The 27,449-nt window shown below is 38.8% G+C and overlaps 1 protein-coding gene across 2 annotated transcripts; it reads left to right on the top strand.

The window, feature by feature from the left end:
• The first annotated feature begins 127 nt into the window (after positions 1 to 127).
• Positions 128 to 27,449, top strand: LOC141444172 (neurotrimin-like). Of its 2 annotated transcripts, none has more exons than XM_074109633.1 (13): positions 128 to 318; positions 5,187 to 5,341; positions 9,740 to 9,897; positions 16,359 to 16,416; positions 17,771 to 17,892; positions 19,045 to 19,186; positions 19,610 to 19,754; positions 21,802 to 21,932; positions 23,500 to 23,604; positions 24,241 to 24,363; positions 24,928 to 25,009; positions 25,147 to 25,199; positions 25,439 to 27,449. In XM_074109633.1, exons 2-13 carry the CDS (start codon positions 5,203 to 5,205, stop codon positions 25,615 to 25,617), a joined length of 1,437 nt encoding a protein of 478 aa, XP_073965734.1. In that variant the 5' UTR covers positions 128 to 318; positions 5,187 to 5,202; the 3' UTR covers positions 25,618 to 27,449. The 2 variants fall into 2 exon arrangements, with proteins under 2 accessions (XP_073965734.1, XP_073965732.1); XM_074109631.1 differs by having other exon boundaries at positions 128 to 432.

Here is a 27,449-nt window from a genome sequence, read left to right as displayed (position 1 = left end):
AGCAAAACCGCAGGTGAAAACTAGTCGTAACTACAATGTTAAAGTGTGGCGCTGGCGCGGGCTTCAATCTCCCGTTTGATCAGTGGCCCAGTGTCCCCACTGGGTGATCAAAACGATTAAAGCGCCAATCCTGCGGTTCCTGCGCAGTGACCAAACTCCCGCCAACTGACGCGCGCGTTCCATTGACCCGTATTTTAACCGATTAAAAAAAGTGTTTTTTTTTCTGGCCATAGGTGCAGAATCAATCAGCCGAATATGACATTTTATAACAATAATTATTATACTTAGAGGAAGTTTTACTTGTGAATGAATTAAAAAGTGCGTGTATTTTATAAACGTGTGTAGGTTTTAGTTTGTGTACTTCAAAAGTACATTATAATTTTTAAATAGGCGTAAATTAGTTAAAATTGAAATATTTATATTTTAAAAATCGTAAGTAAACTAGTTTTATTGATAATTTAAATGGTTTCTATATTAAAAATAAAAACTTTTGCGAGTGCGCTGGACGAAAAAGAACTCTCCTTTCAGCTGATCGTACCGAGCGAGCGAAAGAACAAAAAAAAAATTGTTATTAAAAAATCTTAGATTTATTCGAGCAAACGTTGTGTAAATAAAAAAACCTATGTACTTACTTACATTTAGGAAGCTGCATTAGGCAAATTTAAAAACAAGATTTTAAAATAAAAAGATCGACGTACATTATTCACTAACTTCTGGCACTATCTTACTAGCTGTACCTAGCTTAGCTAGTTCTTGCACTTTTAAGTTTACTCAAGCTGTTGCCCGTGATTTTGTCGGCAAAATTCGTTTACTGCCATCTCGCGGATACAATGTAATTTTCCGGGATAGTAACTGTCCTATGTAATTTAATTTATAGAATCAGGCGTTACTTTGCGGAGGTCCACCTCCACACTGTAAGAACACACACAAATCACACAAACCCATCTATCACCACACACTGACGCGTTTCGAACTCAACCAGAGCTCATCTTCAGAGTGACACAACCGTACACCATGCTACCAGTTGTTAGACTAACGAACCACAACTACCGTTTTAATTTGTCACTGTAACTCCCCAAGTACCCACATATATTTTATACCCACAAATAGTAGTTTTTTTTCATAAAATGTATGTGGGTACGTATTCGGCTCGTGCTGAGGCACCGACTTCTTCTAGAAAATTATTTTCAAGGTTTTTGAAGTCGGTTCCATTTTACGTAATTTAAAAAAAAAACATATTTTTAGTGATTTTTAGCCAAAGTGCATCTCACAACGATTCCATTAAGCTCAAACACGGCATAGTTATATTATTTTTTAACAGAGTACCGGTACCTACGGTCTTCATCATCAGGTTCAGTTCACTAAATGTACTTTCTGAAAGTAAATACTTGACTTTTTTTTTATACAGTATAGGCTTGCGTTTGGCCACAATCACGCCTGATGGAAAGCGAGGATGAGGCCTACGATGGAGCACGCTTGCCTAGTAAATGCTCATCACCCTAGACTTGAAGGCCAACTTGGTGTTAAAAAATGCCAAAATCGCTATAGGTGTTATTTAAAAATTCGAGAGTTGCTCTCGATTTCTCTAGGATCCCATCATCAGATCCTGACTTGGTGTCAATGGGACAACCTCGGAAGTATGTCCTTTAGAACTAAAAAAGAATTAGTGGCCCACAATTGGCGGAGTTATCGCGTAACAAACACAAAAAAAACATACACCCGAATTGAGAACCTCCTCCTTTTTTGAAGACGGTTGAAAATTACGCTCGTCTGGCTTCAACCTTCAGGTTATTGAATTAATTTAACAGAAAACTTTAGTAAAATAAATTAAAAAAAAAAACGTTATTTATAACGTTTTATTTTTCTAAATTTATTTTACTCTCTCAGTCTAGACGTTACCTTATTCGTAAAAATGACGGCTCCTACATTACAATGTATCAGCTTTAATTGCTTGTAGCAGATCGCGTCGCGCTCACTCTAGCTCCAGCCTTACAGCGAGCTAATTGTTGAAAGGGCATGACCTTATCAAGAGACAGCGATGCGATGACTTACTCTTCTCTTAACACAATCAAGGAGCCGAATTCTTAGTGGTATCGAGTTCCATCTCGACTGCGAAGTTTCATGCGATAGAGATTATAATACTAATAGATCCTCCTCGTCAAACTGAACAACACTAGTTCAGCGACTTTTAAAAATAATGGAGTCTTTGAATCTTACTTTTTTCATACAAATTAAATACTGCTATCAATGTAATGTACGCCATCCTAGAACTCAACTGACGTCGCCTGTCACGCTACAAACATCAAGCATTTTGCTTTACATTGCTTCTTCGAATAAACTTAAGTGTAATAAAAATAAAAAAAAACTAACTATTTTTAAAAGTCGCTGAACTAATGTTGTTCAGTTTGACGAGTGTGATCTATGTTTTAATTATTTGCTCATATTACAGGCCAGACCCGGTATAATTTCACGATAGAGTCGATAGAAATCAGAGTACGGATATAGTAAGAGGCATAGAATGTTACCTACACTAAAAGCGCGAGCCGCTCATGTCGCTAAAAAGCCTCGTATTCGTACCTATGTATTTTTATTATCATCATCATCATCAGGAAGACGTCAACTGCTGAACAAAGGCCTCCCCCTTAGAACGCCACAATGAACGACAACTCGCCACTTGCAACCAACGGTTGCCCGCAACTCTCACGATGTTGTCAGTCCATCTGGTGGGAGGCCTGCCAACGCCTCGTCTTCCGGTTCGTGGTAGCCACTCGAGGACTTTTCTCCCCCAACGCTTATCTGTTCTCCGAGCAATGTGGCCCGCCCATTGCCACTTCAACTTGCATATTTTTCCTGCTATTTATTACTTTTAAAAATATTAAAAAAAAATTAGTTATCCAAGTGGTGTGAGTGGGAGTGGGAGGGCCCGCTAACGCTTCGTCTTCCGGCTTGTGGAACTCTCCCAAATTATCATTCTTCGAGCGATGTGGCCCACCCATTGTAACTTCATCTTGCATAGGTCTTCACCGAGTTATGTCGGTTGGTCGGTTGTCGGTTTTCGGCGAATTTCCTTATATCAGATTCTATCGCGCATAGAAACTGCTAGCATAGCTCTCTCCATAGCTCGTTGCGTGACTCTGAGCCTCTCTAAGAGGCCAACAGGCAAGGACCACGTCTTCTCTATTTGGTCAAAAAGTTAATTACCAGGTTAAGTAGTTTCTGTCAATAATCTGAACCATCACGGAAAAAATGGAATTCTTTGACCAAGAATATTCATAGTCTCAAGAATATTGTTTAAATCCAAGTTTTTTTTAAGTAAGGTAATACTTTTAATCCAAGACAATATTTGTCTTCATCCAATACAATATGGCGTCCGGCTTTATACGAAATATTATTGTCTTGACCAAGCCTTTGCAGGTGGTAGGACCTTGTGCAAGGTCCGCCCGGATTGCTACCACCATCTTGCTCGCTAATTCTGCTGTAAAGCAGCAGTACTTGCACTGTTGTGTTTCGGCGTGGAGAGTAAGACAGCCGGTGAAATTACTGGCACGTGAGGTATCCCACTTAGGCTTCTAGGTTGGCAACGCGTCTGCAATACCCCTGGTGTTGCAGATGTTTATGGGCGGTGGTGCTCTCTTACCATCGGGAGACTCACTTGCTTGTTTGCCAAATATGTCGAATAAAAAATGGGTATATTTATTAAGATTGTTTTTTTGGAATCTTTTTGTATTTTTTTTATTTCAATTCCAAGTTTTTACTTTTACGGTCATCCAGTTAAACCTAAATTGAAAATACAAACTGAAATATAGATGCACAGAAAAACCAGAAAAATAAGACCAGCCCCAGACCCCGGACCTTGGACTGTCCAGCAGTGGTGTGGTATAGCACGTGGCACGGAATGCCTAGGACCTGGGTTCGATTCCCAATGCTAGTCTTATTTTTCTGGTTTTTCTGTGCATCTATATTTCAGTTTGTATTTTCAATTTAGGTATATTATTATTGTCTTCGTCTAAGACATCCTTTTTTTCCGTGGTCCATCGAAGTTAACGGTAATCAATAAAAACAATGTGTTAAAAACCGTTATCTATTTTATAAAATACGCTTAAGTTTCCCACCGATATAAATCTCAAAAAAAAAACAAAAAACTAAAAACTGTGTCTTTACAAAGTTTTTTGCCGCTAACAAATTTTTAACTTCCCTTTTTAGAGTTCCGTTCACCAGACCGTAGAGCCGTTAGTTAACACAGACAACTATACTAGCTTTTATCCGCGGCTTTGCATGCGTAAAGCATTAGTAGTCAAATCGGAATTTATGGAATTTTACAAATTTTCCGTAGGCATTACGAAAAATTACATTACGTAGCAGAGGATCGTGGGTTCAAGCCCCGGCTCGCAACTCTGAGTTTTTAGAAATTCATGTGCCAAATTTTATTTGAAATTTACCACGAACTAATACGGTGAAGGAAAACATCGTGAGGAAACCTGCACAAATCTGCGAAGCAATACATGCGTGTGAAGTTCCCAATCCGCAATGGGCCCGCGTGGGAACTTTGGCCCAAGCTCTTTCATTCTGAAAGGAGGCCTGTGCCCAGCAGTGGGACGTATATAAGCTGGGATGATGATGATGACATTGACGTTGAGCCGTGGTGGCCTAGTGGTCTCGCCTAGTGGTTTGAAAGTAACTCTGTCTGTCTTTTACCTTTTCACACTTAAACCGCTGAACTGATGTAGATGCAATTTGATTTGGTATGCATTTAATCTGCATATTTTAGACTCTGAAGGACACACTTAGGATATAGTTTTATGATAAAACGATTTCCTAAGTCAGTATGTCTGATATACAACTTCTATGTCAGAAAGTTACCTATAACTCCTGCGGGCGTGCGAATAACGATTTTTATGGAACAAAGTCGCGTCAACAGCTAAGTATTTAGTATTAAATAACACGACAGAAAAGACAAAATAGTATCAAATAACCAAAAATAATCCTTAAACAGTTTACTGTACCCTTAGTGTAAGTTTTCGGTTACAAAATACGTCTCGATCGCGTTCGCGTTAAAATCTCAATTTGTATGCAAACACGAACAGCGCCTCTAGCGGAACGTTTGCGATGTTCGTGCTTCCATACAAATTGAGATTTTAACGCGAACGCGATCGAGACGTATTTTGTAACCGAAAACTTACGCTAAGGGCACTGCAATTCAAAATGGCGGCTAAGAACATTGTGGTATTACTCTTGGCATCTTGTGCTGTGCATTGCGACGTGGTGTTCAAAAGCATACCGGTCACGGTGAAGACATATGAGAACGAGACAGTTCTGCTGCCCTGCTACATCCATGATACAGGTAAGATGTCTTTTTTTGTATTTTTTTCTTTAATTTTATACTGTAGCTTTAAGTATTTTTAACTCGTTTGACCGCTATGTGTCTGTTTGTGTGTCTCTCTGTCTGTGGCACCGTAGCTCTTAAACGGGTGGACCGATTTTAACGCGTTTTTTTGTTAGAAGGTTTTCTAGCGATGGTTCTTAGATATGTTTCATCAAAATTGGTTCAGCCGTTTTTGAGATATTGAACTTTGAAGTGACAAAGTCGTGGGTTTTCCCACTTTTTGTTGATTAGGTTATATATGTAATTATTATATTTTGAAAAAATGACTTTCTGCCAATCTTGCGGCGCATTCTTCTTGGCAATGATGGTCTTTCCGAAAGCGCTGGTAGTTTAAAAAATGACGTATAAAAGTGCCCATTGCGGCCTATTCACTGAATAAATGTTTTGAATTTGAATTTTGACACCAGGACTAGAACCTTGAGCCTTTAGGTTCGTGGGTCCAGCGCCCAAATCTTTTTTTAAGTACGTCAAAACGTAAAAGACTGACGAACACTACGGGAGACCAAAGAGTCGGCAAGTTTATCGCACAAAGTAGCAGCATCTTATTTAATTAACAACAAATTTTTAACTTTGACTGTACAGTCAACTACAAAGACATTCATACGGCTAAAGTTACAAAAATATGTATGTAGGTACAGTCAGCAACAAAGATATGATAAAATATCAAAAAATAATATCCAAAAAAATATCCTGTACCTACCTATGTAAGGTCGTGTAAACATAGTTTTGGAACTTTAACCGTATCGATATCTTTGTAGTTGACTGTAACAACATTAAATTTCAATATAAGCGCCTCAGCCCGAAACAAAATCAATTAACTCAAAATCGAGTAACGAATCTTACTTTTCTAAAACGAACATAATCTGACGTACTCATCAATAAAAGTCAGACATACATTACATTTGCATAATAAATGTATCAAATTGTTCCCGTCCTTTGTAAACAAAATGAAAAAAAGAAACTTTAAAGTCACTGTAAAAACAATCTTTTGTTAAGAATATAGAGCTCAAGTTAGCATGTTACTTTCTTTGGCTTATTGGTAAAAGAATCTTGATCGTGTCAATGCATAGAGAATGCTTATTATTTTTTTAATATCCATTTCAAAGATTACATTCTTGTCGTTAGAATTGTAAGTCTATGGGCAGGCAGAAATACTTATTTAAATTCAAAGTTTATGTCGGAATTACGATGATAAAAAGTAAGATTGAATAAAAATGACATTTTCTGTATTACTGTCACATTTTTAACTTCAATATCAAAAGCCGTAAAATGACCTCATTATACACATTCATTAGGTCATTCATTATACAGTTTTAAGAATAAGGTGGGCCATGTAGCAATGAAAAAAACCCAGGTTCTGCTACTTCTGCTACTCAAAACTACTTTAGTTCTGCAACTTTCAAAAATTAAGTAATTTTATCATTATGTTTATTTAAAACAAATGGTATTTTCAATGTACGGCATCCCATAGCCTCAATGACATCGCCTGTCGCGTAAACAAAATGACGGATTTCGCAATACATTGCTTCCAATAAAAGTTTAAACTATAATAAAAATTCTTCCTTTCTAATACAAGTTATTTTCAAAAGTTGTAGAACTAAATAAGCTCAAGTTGAAGATAGGAAGCTGTGGTTTAATTTTGTGCTCCTATTACAGGGCCTATCTTGCATATAAACAAAAATAATATAAATAAAAAAATATGTCTAACACGCTCGTGAATTACGAACAATTTTCCTAAAAACATCATCATCATATCAGCCATAGGACGTCCACTGTTGGACATTGGCCTCCCCCATAGACCTCCAGTTGCTTCGGATGGAAGCAACCTGCATCCGCCATGAACCCGGTCCTTCCATCTTGTTGGTGGACGTCCCACGCTGCGCTTGCCCCGCGATCTCCATTCGAGAACTTTTCGGCCCAACGGCCATCTGTTCTCTGTACTATATGGCCGCCATGGCCACTTCAACGAGCTAATTCGCTAAAAAATCCCCTAAAAATATGATATAACAAAAAAGAACCGAACAGAGTTCTTTCGCCCAGGTAACTTATATCTACCACATACAATAATTTAATTATGGTATAAACTAGGATCTACACCATAAATATTATAAAATGATGTTAAATGTCGCAATGACAGGGTTCTATGCTCGCCTAGGAATCATCGGTTTAGTTTTCACAAACAGATGTTTTTTATAATAAGATTCATAACTATGGTTACCCACTTAGAGTAATCACTTTGAATTATGCCGATTACATTTTAAAGCGGAACGTTGACAGATAAGGTCTTTCGAACACGGCGCGTTTGTATTAGTGAACGGACGTTTTTGAAACATATTGTGACGTTTCATAGCAAAAGGGCCTCTATGGTACTTATTGAGTTACTACAACTAAACTACATTATATGGGCTACTTAAACAAAAAAAAAACCATGACTCGTGCTATTATTTTTGAAAAATCGTCAAACCTATGCATCCTAAAAATACAGTTTCGGGAAATAGCTCAAAAAACATTAACCTATATCTTCATAATTTTTTGATTACTTAATTGTAAAAAAATACGCGTCAAATATTATCTGATAACGTTAATGATGGACTACCTAATTAGATTTCTTTAGGATACTTTTTTCTAACCGGGTTATCTTTTTACCACTGGCAAACATATCTCATACTCCCTCTTTTCAATCGAAGCTTTAAAGGTACCTTTACCTTTTTAGGCTATTTTTAAATCTGGTTATCTACCACGCCAGTTGCAGCCATTTTTTTCGGCGTTCAGACCGCCTCGTGTTCATAGAGCCTTAGTAATGATTATAAATTAAGTTGTTTGGATAAAAAGCTTATTATCTCACCCACTGTATGCTCAATTACGACGCCGCTGTGGGAACAAAGATTGTGAGCTTTCGGAAATAAATATTATGTTAAAAAAGTTTATGAATAAAGCCTCATTTAGTGAAAGAAGTATTACGCCAAGATGTACAATGCCGTAAAATTCAAAATATATAATTACTGGCTGTCACGATTAGTGTATTCTAAAAAACTTTTTTTTCATTAATTAAGTCGTGCATACAATTTCGAGATGTTACAATATTTAGGCAAATCCATGACAGGCACACAATAATATTTAAGTTGAAATATTAAATAAAAAAAAATGTTAAAATAGATAGGTACATATTTAATACTAATTTTGTTATTACTCTATAGTCTATGTTAATGAGCAGTTGAAGATGCTATTTTAAAAAACTTATTTTAAATATTAGTTACTTAATTAGTTTATTAAAAAAAACTGCTAGTCTTAAATTGAAAAAAGTTAAGCTGTATAATACCTGGATGTTTATTGTGATAAGCGACTCTCCGAAAAAACTTGGTTAATTTTCTAAAGAAAAAGACACAACACACTTAAGTTGAACAAAGTCCAATTCGGACCCTTGAGCCAACGTATATTATTTATCACCAATCAAATATCATTCCAAATTCAATAACGCCGCCTCCGCCCGGTCCAAACAGTGCTCGTTAGCTACAGGAAGTACGCCGATGGCTATCTTTATACTCCAATTGTATACAGTATAGGCACTTGGAGATAGCAATTTGTGTTGATTAATTGTAAATGGTGTGATTTAGGGCCGTTGATATGTGGTTTAAGAAGTTGTTGACAAATATTTTTTTTTTTTTAAAAAACCACTGATGACCAGGTAGCCTCGTATGAGAGCCTGACTATGAAGTTAAAGGTTCCGGTTTTTAGGGACTCTACACCCTAAAATTTAAGAAGGTACCTACCTATATTATTTTCCTCTCCTTATGAAGCCCCTCGACCACAGAAATCGGAATAACTAGGTTTCCGCTCTGGTTGTATTCACTATACAGAGATAATATTGCTTGATCGCATAATGAACAAAATACATAATGGTCACTTATATACCTAATATAATAATGACCTATTACGACTTTTATAGTTACAACCACCCAGGACTTCACTATGAGTGCAATTTGCGTCAGTTTGATATGACTTAGGTGAAGCTATTAACTATACGAACTTCTTTGACCGTATAATCTGAAGCAATGTTCATATTACACGATCAAAGAAGTTAAGTTAGGGTTAGCATTATTTAGTCTAAGAAATATTTATTTTCCCTTTTTTTTGTACAAATTTATTACTATTTCGTAGTTTACGATTGCAAGATTCATTTATGATTCAGTTAAGTTTTATTTTAAAATGATATAAGTAGGTATTCTTATTATAACATTTTAGCTCTATAACTACTTCATTTTTATCCCTGACAGATAACCCATTTTACCCATTTTGGGGTAATTACCCCCAAAATTTAGGAGCCAATGATCTAGAACGGAATGTTTTTGTTCGCAGACGCCGACATCCGAGTCCGCTGGTACAAGGACGAGGCGCTGATCGGAGACAGCCGCGACGCACAACTCCTGCTGCCGCTGCGCACGCGCATGTTCGCCAACTACAGCTTACAGATCGACGGGTTGACGGCCGCAGACACGGCACGGTACACCTGCGAGGTATGGCTCTATCTACAATGTGTTAATTAAATAACTGAAAACCTCAATATCTACCGAAAATACAAACTGAAACATAGATGCACAGAAAAATCCGAAAAAGAGAAAAGCGCTGGGAGTCGAACCCAGGTCCTCTGCATTCCGTGCTGCGTGCTATACCGCTACACCACCACTGGACAGGAGTACAGACACAAATTTCTCCTATGCACCACATATCTCAGCTTGTTTGTGTCTTATTTAGTCACTTAAGCACGGACACTAGCGACATCTATGTTTCAGTTTGTATTTTCGATATGGATTTTACGGGATGACCGTGAAAGTAACAAAATTTGGAGTTGAAATAAAAAATACAAAAAGACTCCAAAAAACAATCTTAACCTCAGTATTTTTTCATTTTAAGTTAGTTGATTGCTTTTATTTTTGATTACCTTCATTACTTTAAAATTTCGGTATGTTTGCTAAGTCAGTAATTCAGCTTCATTTCTAACCCTTTATAATTTTTATTCGTCAGTTGCCCTTTGACTTCTTTTCTTTAGAAGAAAATCACAAAATGACAGCAAAACGGCCAGTATTAAATTATTGAAATAGTACCTATGCAACCTCGCCAAAATATTTCATTGGCGCCTGATGCAGTCGTAACTTTTAGACTTGGCACAATAAAAAAGGGATTTAAGAACACAAACACAAGCTCGTTCAAAACATAGTGTACAATCGTTGTAATCGATTCTACTCTCGATTCTGAGCAAACTACTTTCTGGTTTTCAGTTATTGGATTACCCAACACCTTGTATACGTATAAACTCTTTATTGTACAAAATAAATAAAGAAAACACAACTGACAAACATGGGATATACGTACAAAGGCGAACTTATCCCTTTAAGGGATCTCTACCAGTCAAACTTTGAGTGGATGAGAGGAGCATTCAGTTAGGGACAAAAAGTAAGTTTAAAAGTTATAGTGGAAGCTACAATACAGCACTAATATAAAACAAGCTTAACATAGAAATAAACTACTATATACAAATATATGCCTATATAAACATAATATGAATAATAAAACGATACAATAAGCAGGTACAAAAAGAAATGTTTTCAAAATATCGTTCTATATCTCTAGCCATATATTCCCTAAATAGTTTTTGTATGTCTTTTTTGTGTTGTTATGTTTTTTGAGGTTTTTTATGGTTTTTCGTGTTTTTGTGCATAATTTGAATTTTACAGCTTATTTGTTTTTAACTGAAATGCTGTCATTTTTACGGCAACTAAATAAATAATTGTCTTGTAATTAAAAAAATAATTAATATAGTACCTACAAGAACATAATTTTCTAAAAATCGAAGAACGAATTTATTTACATTAACTGGAATTAGCCCCAATTCTACAGAAGATACGATATTAATTCGCTTAACGTAAAATTCCTTATTAAAGTTGGCATAACGTTATTTGGCATAATTATTAATTGGTATAAAATTATTTCACATAAACTGAATACCCTTAATGTTAGGCTACTTAACAGAGTTCTAGCCCACTAGACTTGTTTTTCCATTTTAGCTTTTTTTAATTTTGACACCTTTGAAGCCATTAAAAAGGGCACGTATGTGAATATTGAAAATTGAAATATCGATGGTTAAAATATATCGACGGTCCAAATATCGAATCTAACCTAACCTATACCTTTCGATATTTGACCGTGGACTTTTTAACCTTAGATATATTAATTTTCGATATTCAGATACGTCCCCATTAAAAATACTGAAAACATTTTTACTAAACATACATAGTATGAAACCAAAAACAATGGCGGCTGATGGTGTGAACTCATTATAACTCATTCTTTATTTCACGCCCATTATGCTTAGTTTTTTTTTGTATAAAGAACGAGGTGTAGCTAATTCAACGATATAAATTAACTTGTCAAGTCATAAACAAAATTACTACACATTAAAATAGAGATTGATATCGCCTGTATCAAAACTGTAGTGCGTTAGTCTGTTTCTAACACAAAAGAGGCCATTCTTCACGACCAACAAGTGATTAAGGACCGCCCTTCGTAGTTAACTAACTTAGAATTTAAGTTTAGTGATGCGATATTCTTATCGATAATAGTAGATTATAGTCGCGCCATGAAAGAAGGCAAATGCTGGCTGAGTATGCGAACTAAACGGACAAGCTTGCGAGTCCGTTTAACTAATACGAAGCCAGTAATTGCTATTCCAGCCGAGACTAATACAAAGTTTTTCTCGAAAATGGTGAAGGAAAAAAACTAAATTAGAATAAACCTTTTTTCAACATTTCCATTTCCATTTCCATGGCCGTTTTCACTTTTTAAAAAGTTTGAGACTCGATAATAATAAATTATTGTCGTGCTAGCGCGCCTGCAATCTTTTTAACGCTTTCATTTTACTCTGACCATATACTATGCACTTAGCCTTCTGATATGTAAGGAATAATGTAGACTTTTACGGAAATTTTTGAGAAAAATAAAATATACATCTTTATCGCGAGTGTTTGTGAAAACAAAAGATACAAATTGAAGTAAAATAAAAACACAAAGTTATCATCATCGTCATATCAGCCATAGGACGCCTACTGTTGGATGGACATAGGCCTCCCCCATAGACTCCAATTGCTTCGGATGAAACCGGTCTGCAACAAAGTTTTGAGTTGCCAGTTTCCTGTCGCATATGTTGAAGAAATGAGAGACCATAAGCAGGAAATTTTAATGAATCAATTGTACCACATGCACAGCATATCGTTTTATAAATCCTCCCATTCTACTTGACTCATTCACTGAAAAAAAAAGGATAGCTGAACTAACTTGACGTTTAGCTAAAATAATGATAATATTGCAAAACTGATTTTGTAAGATATACCTAACTTTTAGCTACTAGTAGGCCTTAGTCACTCAAGTTATGTTACAAGCAACATTTTTTTTGTTACTGTAAGCAAATCTTTTTTTTTAATGTTTCTTCAGTATAAGCGACAGGGAACTGATAACGGTTGAAACTCTCGTAGAACTACCCTTATATGCTAGGTACACATATTCAGAAAAAAATACACACCTGAACTAGGGGCGGGAACCTAAAAGGGAGGCCTTTGCGCAGCAGTGAGACAATATTACGGGCTCCAAAAAAGACGTGAAGTAGGAAAATTCCTGTGTTTAAAGTATATTATTAATTAAATGCAAAAAACAAAACGGGCCGACGGGGGACGGGAAAACGTAGGGTAGGGCGTCCTGAGGCACGGTGAGGGTCGCTGGCGGCGGATGGATGCGAGGGGCTGAAGACAGAGTGCTGTGGCGCGTCATGGAAGAGGCCCATGTCCAGCAGTGGACTGCTGTGGGCTGTGGGAATGATGATGATGAAAAAACAAAAAGGAAGCAATCACAGCATTAAAGAGTTTTATAAATGTCTAAAGTAACAATTAACATAAAGACTTTTAATTTTTAATAGGACACGTACAGAAATATTGACTATGGTGACGATGTTTTTATTTAATTTTAATAAATAAATTGTGCAACAATGGCCGTCCTACGGCTGATATGATGATGATGGTGATGATGATGAATATAATCAAATTCTTCGAAGATAAGTCGCGGGCAATCGTAAGACGTTATTATATAACTATTTAAAAAAAACACCTTGTTGAGTTTCTTGTTGTTGCCAATGATAGTTTTTCCGAAAGCGCTGGTAGTATAAAAAGCGACATGTAAAAGCGCCATTTGCAGAATATCTACAGAATAAAATGTTTTGTTTTTTTATCGATATTGATTTTATTAGATATGGAGGCACATCACTAGCTGGTCAGTTTGTAGTCCGGTCCGACTCAATTATCTGCAATTAATCAATTGCTACAACTCTTTTGAGCGGCCATCTTTTGTCTCTGCCCATTAACGGCCAATTAAAAATAAGTTGAGGAATTGATACAAAACAGTCCTGTACAGTCGACGTCATATTCAAACATGAGCATACTGTGGTGGATGAAAAACTCGCCAAGTGCGAGTCGAAGCTGCAAGCTCAGGGTTCCGTCCTACCGTATCGAATAAACATGTTTCTTGTACAGGAACAACTGTTGCTTTGAAAAAACTCATGATTGTAGTAAGTAATAAGTCGGTATATACAATTTACAAGGAAAGCTATAACGCCTAAGTTTGCTTGAGCTTTATTCGTAGTTTAGGAGTAAATAGCAGCCTAAGGTATAAAATATATACCTACCTAAACTTGATAGATTCCGTACAAAATACAAAATCCTTAGAAAATATTACTTGTTTTTTTTTTGTAACGGAATTCTAGTTTGAGCGTGTCCGACACGCTCTTGTCCGGTTTTTTATATAATTAATTAAGATTAGATAATTTTCCTGGCAGTTAGAATTATAATGTCATTTCAAGTTCTTTGTTCTACATCCTTGTTACATTTGACGGGTTAAATTAACCCTTTAACTGTTCAAAGGTAGCGGAAGGGTTAATTAGTGCTCGCCGTTAATTAACAGCCACTTAGAGACCACCCTTGGTATGCAGAGTAGATCCGACGGAAGAATTCCCTATCCCATTTTCATTATCAAATTCATTATCCAGGAATTTTCGAAAATGTCCTAAAAGTCTTGGAATATTTTCGTCTTCTTTATCTTAGAATTTTTAGACGTGAATTTGAAAATTTTGATTTATATCCCTTTTTCATCTAAAGATTTACTTTTTGTATTTTTTTTATTATTTTTTTAATTTTTGCAGGTGGTAGGACCTTGTGCAAGGTCCGCCCGGATTGCTACCACCATCTTGCTCGCTAATCCTGCCGTGAAGCAGCAGTGCTTGCACTGTTGTGTTTCGGCGTGGAGAGTAAGACAGCCGGTGAAATAACTGGCACTTGAGGTATCCCATCTTAGGCCTCTAGGTTGGCAACGCATCTGCAATACCCCTGGTGTTGCAGATGTTTATGGTGGTGATCTCATACCGTCAGGAGACCCACTTGCTCGTTTGCCATCCAGTCAAATAAAAAAAAATAAAAAAAATTGGAAATAAAAATTGTGATTGCGGTGAAAATAGATTTTTTAACAATAATTTTTTGAATCAGGCATTTTTACCTACTTTGCGGATTTTTTTAAATAATTGTGCTTGGTTCTTATTATGTCACAAAAAGTGGTGGAACCTAGGAGTTTTAGGTCGCAATATATGTACAGTCAGCTTTTCCTTATAAAAAAAGAAAGATTTGTTACAAATTTCAGAAAAATAGATTTAATATTAATGTGAGTAGAGTCAGCAAATAAAGTTTATAAGGAAGTGTTTGTGTTTTCAACCTCTGACTCAAAAAGGGTTTGTAGTTTGACGTGTCTAATACAATACAAATACCAAATCGTTTATTGACAATCCCTACTTCCCTACTATCCCTACTAATATTATAAATGCGAAAGTAACTCTGTCTGTCTGTCTGTCTGTCTGTCTGTCTGTCTGTTACGCTTTCACGTCGAAACCACTGAACCGATTTTGATGAAATTTGGTATATAGGTATTTTGAACCCCAAGGATCAACATAGGATACCTTTTTTTCCGGTAGAGGGCGCCACCGCGCGATAACCTAGATCCGCGCAGACGAAGTCGCGGGCTTAAGCTAGTAATACATATTATTACATCTTTACTACTACCTACTTTTTTTTACTACTACCATCAGTGACCAAACTAGTCTGAGCCTGTATCTTGGCCATCTGCGAGTGCGGTTAACATAAAAGAATGCTTAATTACAGACACCAGCATTAATATCTGTCACAGCGGAGCGTGCAAAAATATCTGACACGTCCTTCCGGCCCTAGGAATAGAGTCGTATCAGATATTTATGCACGCTTGATGTGTCAGATATTGGTGCTGGTGACTGTACATAAACGTTTTGAGACACTAGGTGGAATATACGATTGCGTAATAACACGGGTGTTTATGTTGTGTGTCAGTGTGATGCATCACAGCTCCCAAACGGATGGACCATTTTGATGTAATTTTTTAAACTTTAATTAAAATTGGTTCAGCTGTTTATGAGAGTTTATTAAAACTAAACAAATATCCGATAGCCGTGGTGGCCGAGTGGTTTGACCTATGCCCTCTCAAGCAGAGGATCGCGGGTTCAAACCCCGGCTCGCACCTCTGAGTTTTTCGAAATTCATGTGCGGAATTACATTCAAAATTTACCACGAGCTTTACGGTGAAGGAAAACATCGTGAGGAAACCTGCACAAACCTGCGAAGCAATTCAATGGCGTGTGTGAAGTTCCCAATCCGCACTGGGCCCGCGTGGGAACTACTGCCCAAGCCCTCTCATTCTGAGGGGAGGCCTGTGCCCTGCAGTGGGACGTATATACGTATAGGCTGGGATGATGATGATGAAACAAATATCAACTCACGATTCATGAACTCACCAACTGTCCGACTATATCGATTTTTTCGGATAATCCTCATCTTTTTTTAACAAAATCTTTTTCTTGCAGGTCATCCGGCCAGAACCTTGGGGACCAATCAAGCAAATGCACGCTATTGAAGTGCAGTGTGAGTATTTATGTTACCTGCTAAGGAAACGGCTTGTTATATGCTAATTAAATTACAGACGTATGTATTTCGTTCAACATTTTATACGCGCTTTTAGCATACTATAAACAGCATAAAAGGTCGAACGTTTCAACCGTCTCATTTTCGTCCTCATTTGGTCAAATTTTTTATGAATTGGCTGTAGAAACACAAGATTTCATATCGAAAACACAAACTGAGACATGGATGCACAGAAAAACAAGAAAAAGAGACCAGCACTGGGAATCGGACCCAAACCCACAACAACACTTAGCGGGGGGAGATCGATGCTAAAAGAATCGGGAAGTTTTGGAGCGACTACGTGTCCGTATTGGCATAAGAGTGCGCTGGTCCTCAGCATTCCGTGCTGCGTGCCACACTGGACAGGAGTACAGACACGAATTTCTCTGCACACATATCTCAGGTTGCTTTTTTCTATTACGCTACTTAAGCAGCAGCACTAGCGACATCTATGTTTCGCTCTCAACGAGAGACGTGACACTCTTTCGGAACTAACCGCTCACCCAAACAAGAGATGTCGCTACTAAGCAATCATAATTATTGGAGTAGACACATTAACTTATATTAATTAAGAAGTGTTCTATCAGAAAACATTTTTGATTTTCATTAAATTTTTATGGAACAATCGAGAAAAAGTAACAAAAATGCAACGTTGCCAGCTCAGCAGGTATTATTATTTATATTATATTATTATCGTATGGCTTCTGGTCCTCTACTTAAACTAAATATTTAATAGGCTGCTAGATTTAAGGTATGCTAGTGCATCTGTCGAGAGGGTTTTAATGTCTGCCGCTTGCCCGCTAAATTTGGTGATTGGGCACTCAAAGACCATATTACTGTTTGCTCCGGGCAGCCACACGAATACCGTGGCGACTCGCACCACTCCCACTTGTGCCACGGGGACGCACAATTACCAATCTCTGTCCTGATTCCTGATTCTGTTCAGCAGGCACCAGACACGCCGGGGCTCCTCGAAACCCGCTGGCCGGCACCTGACATCAAGCTCGAACAAGTCCCTTGATAAATGCCTAGATTCCCAATCTGCTGTCCAGGAATCAAACAGGGTTTTCTCGGGCTCTGGGTCATGAACCTTTAGCGCGGGAGGATGGCGGGACTTTAGCCTAGTGGCCTTGAAATCATCAAGGTCGTGGTGTATGGGCAGCTCTGCGTTCGATCGGATTTTTGTTAGCTCGCGGTTGAGGCAATTCTCCCTGCGCGAGTGTGGCGATAGAATGTGGCTGAGTGCCGGCAACCAGTATGTGGGAATCGATTTAAGACAGCCGGTATAAACGCTCTTAATTGCCTTTGCTTTCAGACTCGCCTACAATCACGACCATCCCCGAGGATGGCTTCTTGGAGGTGAGGAAGGGGGAATACGTGGACATCGGGTGCGATGCCACCGGCACCCCGGCTCCCATCGTCACCTGGAAGAAGAACGTAAGCAAATCTATTGAATCAAGTGTGAAAGTGTGAATACTTTGCGCAGGTCCATATGTTATAAAACAATTCAGTTTCTAGGGTCCCGTAGTCAACTAAGAACTCTTATAGTTTCGCCATGCCTATCCGCGGCTATGCTGAGAGACCGTTAGTACTACAAAGCTGTAATTTGGCATGACTATACATATCAGTCACGCCAACAAAGTGTCAAATAAAAAACAATATTCTTTTTGTTATATATTTTTCTCGACTAACTCTATAGTGTGGGGTATCGTTGGATAGCTATTTTAAAACCATTGCGGAATTGCCTTAGCAATTTTCCGATTCAGTAATATGTTTGTGAAATATTCAACTTAGAAGTGCAAATTTTCATTAAAGTCGAGCGTCCCTCCGTCCGAGCGGGGAGAGCCCCCTCTAAAATCTAAACTGTTGAGTGGAAAAATTTGAAAAAAATCATGATTGTAGTAAGTATATCAAACTTTCAAGGAAAACTATAACGGCTAAGTTTGCCTGAGAATTATTAGTAGTTATACCATAGAATAAGTAATAGTGGTTATACTCTTAAATAGCGGCCTAAGGTATAAAATATACGTAAACTTGGAAGATTCCGTACACAATACGAAATATTACTTGATTTTTTTATAATGGCTACAGAACCCTATCTTGGGCGTGTCCGAATCGCTTTTGGCCGGTTTTTTTTAAATTGATTTTTCATAGATATTACATAAAATTGCTTACTATCTAGAAATCCACCCTCACCCGCGACCGCGACCTTGCCCTAAGGTAAGCGAGAGGTTTATTTTCACATAAGTATTCAACACATAGGAATGGATATCCGCAAAGTGACGAGAAGTCCTAAATCAGTTAATTATTTACTAATAAACAAATTAACAATTATTATACATTGAGGAAACTCCAGGAAAATTCAGCCGTAGGACCCCTAAACCTCCATCCACCGTGAACCCGCGGCTTTAACCAGGTTATCTGTCCATCTCGTTGATGGACGTCCTACACTGCGCTTGCTGTCTCCTGTCGAGAACTATTCGGCCCCAACGGCCTATGAATCTAAGGTTTTAAGTAAGGCCTTACCTGCCCAGTGCCCACTTCAATGAGCTGATTCTCTTATTCCAAAAAATACTTTTTTTTTCATAGGGCGAGCCCATGGCGTTGTTGGAACATCGGCATCGGCTCAAGTTCAAGGCTGAGCATCGTCTTCTGGCTGGCGTGTTCCACTGCACCGCCAATAATGGTGTCGGGGACCCCGTGACGGCCGATATAAGGGTTATTATCCATGGTGAGTGGTGCCATCTAGTAATGGTTATGGTGGATCATTATATACGTGGTGAGTGGCGCCATCTAGTGACGGTAACATGATTCAAAGTCAGTTGTGCCATATATAATTATGATTGTGTGGATCCACGTCAGTTTTTTTATGATAGGGGAAACAAGCAGGCGGGTTACCTAATGGAAAGCAATCATCGCCGCCCAATATGTCTGTATGTATGTAGGTATGATAAGTATATGCAGGTCAAATCTTGCAAGTTGAATTTGCCTAACTCAAATTTGAATCAGAACAGTCAACAAAGTACAGTCAGCAAAAAAGCTTGAACCTATTAAAAAAGTAAATTCTTAACAAAAAACTTATTTTTTGACATTCATGCCTGCTTGATATAGCCAAAATTAAATAAAGATATTTCGACTGACTTTGACCTTTCAGATGCTCCAGTGGTGTCAGCGGTGCGTAGTTTCGTCCACACGGCGGTAGGGCTGCGCGCGGCGCTGGAGGCGCGCGTGGAGTTCTCGGCGCCCCCGCCGCGGAGCGCCTGGTACAGGGACGGCCGCAGCGTGCACACTGACGACAGGTGAACAGAGAGGCTACTTCGAAAATCGAATATCGAAGTTCGTCGTACCATCTCACTCTATTAAATAGTATAAGTGTCAGAGGGACCGAACGACACGAACTTCGATTTTCGAATTTCGGAGTAGCCCGCCGGTCAAGCAGTAGAGATGGGTAACATGTAACATGGCGGCGTAGGGTACACTCGAATAATGAGGGCTATCGCGTATGAATTCGCCGCTAGAGGTGCTAGTGTAGCGTGAGGTCTCCGAAATGTCAAATCTCATAGTTTTTGGGTGAGCTACGGGGTTATTTATAATTAGAATATTTTTGTGAATATTTTGCATTACCTGAAATTAATTATGGCAATTATGCATTACGGGACGGGGCAATGAATGTCTGTGTTTTGAGACAGTTTTGTCTTTCGGAAACTTTTGTCTTCCCTTTTTTTCCGAACAAAACGGGACTACGCAACACTGGTTGTTCGATATTTTTATGGTACGGTTTTATGGTGTATTAAATATGATTTTAATCTAAACTTTGTTTTCACGCCCGTAATAACAGACCTTGAAAGCCACACTTAAAAACCTCACGCAACAGTGGCGCTATCTAGAAAGACAAAAAAACGATAGCCCTCATTGAATCGTGACCCACTGTGAAACCTTTTCGTAGAAAAAGCCGTAGTGAAATCGCATTGTTTGACAAGGGAATCTAATATGACACTTACTGAACCGTTGTAGAGGGTCAGGAATCAAATGGTTCGGCATACCCCAGGCACCATAGGCAGGGGTGCCATAGCACCCCTGGCGGTTTTGTATAGAGCACAAAACCACCAAATACTAATATTAAATGATATTAATGCTCGACATGTTTCGGGCTAATCCGTAGCCCTTCTTCAATACTCGATTTAAGACGTGAGTTATCTGGGACAATATCATTTATTATGAGTAAGTCTCACGGTATTCCTAGTGCCATCCACGAAGACGCATGATTTGTCAAAATTAGACATTATTGACATTCGAATAAGAACCACGGCACGCGTCATCGTGAATTACTCTACCTATAGTTTCATGTTTAAAAATACCAAATACGTGCAAATACTAAACACGCTTACGAGACTTTATTTTATATGTCTTGAAATTTTGTGCATCTTATTTGTCGGGCCGCCCCTCCGCCAGTGCCGGTTTTCCAGTGCCCTATAGGCAGAAGGTATAGGCTTCAGGCGCCCGTCGGGAGTCCGTTTCTACACAGTGAAGCAGTGACTTGAGGGAAGAGCTGCCTGAATTTTACCTCACTAAGTCAGCTATTGTGGATTATACAAGGGGACACCCTCCTCTCTATCGGGCTGAAGCAATGCTACTCTCGACATGTAGTGCTAGGGTCACACTCCCTAGGCTACTCAAGCGCAATCGCAATTACTTCCGGAGCTACCCCGACTCAATGTGGGACTCTGTGGAATCGACAGCAAAGTTAGCAATGGATTGCGTCGGGGTCACCACATGTTAATTTAGGGGAATTCTGGGAAGAATAAAAAACAGATTGATCGGTTTGGTGCCGACCGTTGCAGTCGGTGGTGGCGGAAAAAGGGGCTTTTTTCTATGAGACAATCCTCATATACTAGTTTAACAGCGCCCTCTTTGGGCTGTTTAGAGAACTAATTGATAAAATACAATCATTTGGTACATCTCGTAGATCTTAAGGGAAAGTAGTTAGTCAGGTTGGACTAGATGGCACTGCTTATGTAAATCGTTAAATTAATAAATTTAACTCGGCCCTACCCTAACGCCGCTACTGCCCTCCGCCCTACCTTTATACCGCCACTGATGGGTAAGAAGAAGACCAATAGAAATGCTTCATTTACCTCACCTCGCTCAGCCCAGCTGTTTCCATCAGAGCGGTGCTGTGCGAGGCTAGGTTAATGAAGCGTTTCTATTGAAACAAAAACACATACACCACCAGAGATGTGCGAGGATGTGTTACGAGGACCAGACTGGTGGTAACGCAGCCTTATAGCCTGCAAAGCTACCTACTAGTTACTTATTAGGCATTCATTTTTATCGTTTTTTTTTCAGGGTATTAATAATGGTACAAGATACCGTTCACCAGCTGATATTTCGCACCGTGCGCGCTTCAGACTTGGGAAACTATACCTTCCGTGCTGAGAACGAGCTCGGCATGGCAGATGTCTCCTTCAGACTCACAGGTAACTGCATTAGCGGGAGTAAGTGGGAAATACGTTAGCTTTATGATTATAAAAAAAATGAGACGGAAACAAATCTCTTCTGAAGTTCTGAATTCCCCCCTGCAAATATTTCTGACCATTTTACCTTTTTTAAGAGCACATTTGTGGCAAACATTTAATCCTTTGTTGTATCATTACTAAGTAAAGCTTTAGTTTTGAAACTCATATATAAGATACTAGCTTTTGCCCGTGGCTTCGCCCGCGTGGAATTCGGTTATCGCGCGCTGTTCCCTCGGGAACTGTGCATTTTCCGGGATAAAAAGTAGCCTGTGTCACCCTCTAGCCCATAAACTATCTCTATGCCAAAAATCACGTCGATCCGTCGCTCCGTTTCGACGTGAAAGTGAAAGACGGACAAACATACAAACACACACACTTTTGCATTTATAACATTAGTATGGATTTGGGGGTTTACTCTATATAAATCGTACACTGCGTAAACACGATTACTAGAAACGGTGCGTAGTTCGTTCGATAGAAAAAATCTCAAAGCCGTCTCTAAAAAACTATATAAACCCATAAATATTGCACGGCAGGTCATGTTGAACGATAAGAACATAGATGTTTCCTATAGCGTATACATGTTACATTTTTAGAATATGTATTCGTTTTAGTAATACGAAGAAATTATCTAAAAACACGCGTGTTCTGACCAACCTATCTTGACTCGCCACGCTTCCTCCTTATTGTTTCTGATAATGCTCGTAGTTTTTCCACCGACAGAGCTGACAGATGCAGAATGTTTCGTGGACAATTATAAAATAAATAAATAAATAAAGCCTTTATTCTCCGACCAAAATAAAAAGTAGTAGGTATAAATTTAGCTTATAAACTAATGTACAAAATAAAATATGAGTAGTTTAAAATAACTAGTAGTAGTAGTAGTTAGTTAGGTAGTTAGTCAGGGGGACAAAGTCTAGACAAATTTTTCTATCTATCCAGTACTTTACTCCCCACTATAATTTTATGTAAATACATTCGGCAACCATTTTATTGGTCAGGTTGTCCTTGGGCATAGGCCTCCCCTAGTTTCTTCTACTCTTCCCTGTCATGGGCTAATCTTCTCCATCCTTTTGGTAAGTCATCTTCCCATCTTTTTATTGGCCTTTCTTTTCGTCTTTGTGGACAATTCATCATCATCATCATCCCAGCCTATATACGTCCCACTGCAGGGCACAGGCCTCCCCTCAGAATGAGAGGGCTTGGGCCATAGCTCCCACGCGGGCCCAGTGCGGATTGGGAACTTCACACACACCATTGAATTGCTTCGCAGGTTTGTGCAGGTTTCCTCACGATGTTTTCCTTCACCGCAAAGCTCGTGGTAAATTTCAAATGTAATTCCGCACATGAATTTCGAAAAACTCAGAGGTGCGAGCCGGGGTTTGAACCCACGACCCTCTGCTTGAGAGGCGATAGGTCAAACCACTAGGCCACCACGGCTTACTAGGCCACCACGGCTTACTACAACAATTACACTGCTGGCTGTGGACAATTAGTTTGGCTTAATTATTTTAATGATTGTTTCTAGGTGTGCCAAACATTGCGTCGTTCAAAGTGGACCCGGCACTGAACAAGGCCACGTCCACCGGCTACACACTCATTTGGGAGGTGGACTCTTACTCCAGAATCATCGGTAAACCGGCTATACATCATATTCATCGAACTGGACCTAGTGGTCTAGTTGTTTGAGCTGCATCCTCTTAAGCAGCGGATCTTGGGTCCAAACCTCCGAGTTTTTCATAATAAATGTGCGAAATTCGAATTTGTTTAATCCGTTGGTACAATAGAGGATATAAAGTAGTGAGCAAAAATTTGATCATAAATATCTGAACACGCGTCTACACCGTAACAATAAGTCAGTTCAGATATTTTTGATCAAATGTTTGCTCACAAGTCAATCTCGACTGTACATAATTGAATAGTTACAGCGCCATGCCACTTATACTTTATTTAGCTTGCAACGTTCGTATTGTATGTAAGAAAATCTGAAAATATGTAATGTAACTCTTGTTTAAAAATTTGCAAACCATTTTTCAACCAATTCCTGGTCTCCAATTGAGCTGAAAGGTACCTTATTATATTTTTTGTACAATGCAAGAAGTACCAAGATGGACCCCGAAGATGGGCACATGATCTCAGTATCAAAACGACATAGCCCTGATGATTTTGGGTTCATTTGATTTGTCTTCACAAATACTCTGGATCTAAATGATGTCCAGGCTCATGATAGAGTCGAAAGGTGGCCATAGGATTTGTTCATTTTATACAGAATACAACCTGTGGCTGCGTCCATACTACGGCCGCCTGAGCACGACCGAGCCAGATGCCTTCACGACGCAGGCGCCGGCCAATAGATGGAGCAAGATTGTGGTGCCAGGAGACTCCACCGACGGTACGTAACACTCAAATTATCATTATCAGCCGGACAACTCGCCACTTGCATCCACCGGTTGCCCACAATTCTCACGAGTTCACGACTAATATGAAGTCAATAATTTGATAATTCTTCTAATATATACAGCGTTACGTTAAGGTAACTTTGAGCAGCAATACAGTACACGTGCTGAGTAGCTTTTACTTCGTTGAAAGATTCTTAAAATTACCCAGTGTATCTTTAACTCAACAAATTTTTTGCCGCATTGTATGTATCTCTCGTACCTACATCTCCTTATTAAAAATTATTGACACTTCATGTATAGGTAGTTGTTACCACTGGTAACAAATTGGTGGTAACAGTTCGGAATAACCCCCTTTCCGAGTTTTTTCATGTATAGCTAGTTGTTACCACTGGTAACAAATTGGTGGTAACAGTTTGGAATAAACTCCTTTCCGAGTTTTTTCATGTATAGGTAGTTGTTACCACTGGTAACAAATTGGTGGTAACAGTTCGGAATAACCCCCCTTTCCGAGTTTTTCCAACGGGAAAACTACAACTGCCAGCCTTGTTTTGTTTTAGGACCAATTCACAGCGCGAGCTACACCGTGCGAGGTTTAACGCCATCTACTGTCTACGAAGCTTTGGTAACTTCCCGAAACAGGTAATTATTTTGAATTCCGTAACTAAATTAGTTTTATTTTATTTTATTTATAAACCATAATATAATTTTACAAAAGATAATGAGTTATCTACTTATTTGATTTCAAGTTGTTAACTTCGTATTTTGTTCATTTCTAGTTTCGGCTGGAGCAAACCTTCGTCCGTGTTACATTTCGCTACGGAGCCTGGAGGTAAATATAGCTAACGCCATCTAGTAGTGGCTACATGAAACTTTGCAAGCGCCATCTAGTGATGTTATATGATCGTGAATGATAACATTTTTGACGAGCATTTTCTAGAAAGGTCTCTAGAATGATGATGTTCGTAGAAATTTTTGGCTATTACTCTGTTACAAGTGAAAACTCAAGTTTATCAGTAAAGCATACATATAGTAAAGCACTACCCTCATACTTTTCTCTGTGTATTTCAGCGGGCAACCACGCTCCAGTGACGCATGACTACGAATACACCATAGTGCTGGACGAGCCGAGAGAAGAAGCGCACAATCTGACGCAAGCGCTCGCTGCGCCCGGCGCCGGCGCGGCCTGCCAACCCGCCGCCATCTTTGTTCTACTTTCCGTCTGTTTTGCTATAAGAATCGGTAGCTGATGCAGCTTTCGTGCTTATGTTGGATGTTACATTTTTTTTTAGCAGTAAAAAATAATCAAACAAAAAATACAGTTAAATGCTTCTGTTCCTTTTTTTTAACATAAACTTAATTTATGACAGTTATTTTCAAAATAATGGCGGCTTGTTTACCACTAAGATACCTAGGACCAGATACCTAGGGTGGTAGGACCTTGTGCAAGGTCCGCCCGGATTGCTACCACCATCTTGCTCGCTAATCCTGCCGTGAAGCAGCAGTGCTTGCATTGTTGTGTTTCGGCGTGGAGAGTAAGACAGCCGGTGAAATTACTGGCACGTGAGGTATCCCATCTTAGGCCTCTAGGTTGGCAACGCGTTTGCAATACCCCTGGTGTTGCAGATGTTTATGGGCGGTGGTGACCTCTTACCATCAGGAGACCCACTTGCTCGTTTGCCTTCCAGTCGTATAAAAAAAAAAATAAGATTCACTGTGGACGTCCTACGCTGCGCTTGCCGATCCGCGGTCTCCATTCGAGAACTTTCTGTTGATCTGTTCTGGGTTATAACGAAATCAGCCAATCTCATACAAGACTGTAACGTCAAACGGATTTATTATCTGGCATTTATGAGATATTTGTTTGTCAGAAAACTGACGTTGAGACGACTGCTGGGGGTGTTTTGGAACATTACTGTTTAGAAAGAAAGAAAAGAAAGAAAATAATTTATTTATAACAGCAATGACACATAATAAGGAAAAATAACAATAGGAAATGTTGCCGCTATAAAAAGGTCCCGGCTCAGCATATCGCTGGTTGAAAACCAGCACTGGTCTTCCGCCGGGCCACAGGAGAGTGCAATTACAGAAAGTCACACAAAACAAATCAAAGAGAAAAAAAATAGCTAAGAGACTAAAATATAAGTTGGCTGTATAGCCCACATTATCATGGCAACAGTACATGTAATGAAAAAGATAAGAATAATTTGACATTGACATATGACAATTACAATTATGACATCAGCAGACAACGCGAAATAAAACCAGAACAATGTTGATCGCCATTAAGGGGAACAATAATAATAACAATGTTGATAGAAATTTGAGTTAAAACGATACGAATAAGAGCTACGAACAGGCTTAAAGAATAAGAAAGCTTAATTTGTGAATGTTTGTGTTGTGTGTGTTGTTTGTTTACATGTCCATAGGTAAGAAACATCTCGTCACTTTCTCGTATCTCAAAAAAAAACTCGTATCTCAGTTTTGATACGATTACGTCAACAATAACCCTGACAATGTTTATAAAGTTCACAGAAAAATTATCGATTAGGTAAATTTTATTAAAGCAGTGACGAATATTTCTCTAAGCTTCCCTTTCTGAGATTTAATACGAGTATAAGTAAGCAACTGGGCGATCGAGCTTCGCTCGGGCTAAAATTCGATAACTCGCATTTTCCCAGAAATAAGACCAAGCTAGATTGATTGTTCACTCCCGAAAACCCCTATATACCAAATTTCATCGAGTTCGCCGAAATAATAAATATACCTACAAGAATTGCTCGGCTGGAAACACAGAGCGGTGGCGAGCGGTGCGGCGCGGCGCGGAGGCGGTAGGTACCGGTTGTAATATTTGAGCTAACATGAAAGAGGAGATAAGGGAGATAAGCGTAGCGCGGTATTTTGTGCCCTCTTTCACGTTAGCTCGAATATTACAACAGGCACCGTCTCCGCGCCGCACCGCACCGCTCCGCGTCCGGCGTTAGTGTGTTTCTAGCTTTAAGATACGTTAAATAAGTATAGTAAAGATAAGATAACACTGTAAATTGTCAGCTATTTTTGGAATAAAATTTATTTAAGTCTT

This window comes from Choristoneura fumiferana, chromosome 29 (assembly GCF_025370935.1).
Source record: "Choristoneura fumiferana chromosome 29, NRCan_CFum_1, whole genome shotgun sequence".
NCBI lineage: Eukaryota > Metazoa > Arthropoda > Insecta > Lepidoptera > Tortricidae > Choristoneura > Choristoneura fumiferana.
Note: the sequence above shows the minus strand (reverse complement) of the source record. Positions and strands in the feature narration are given on the sequence as shown.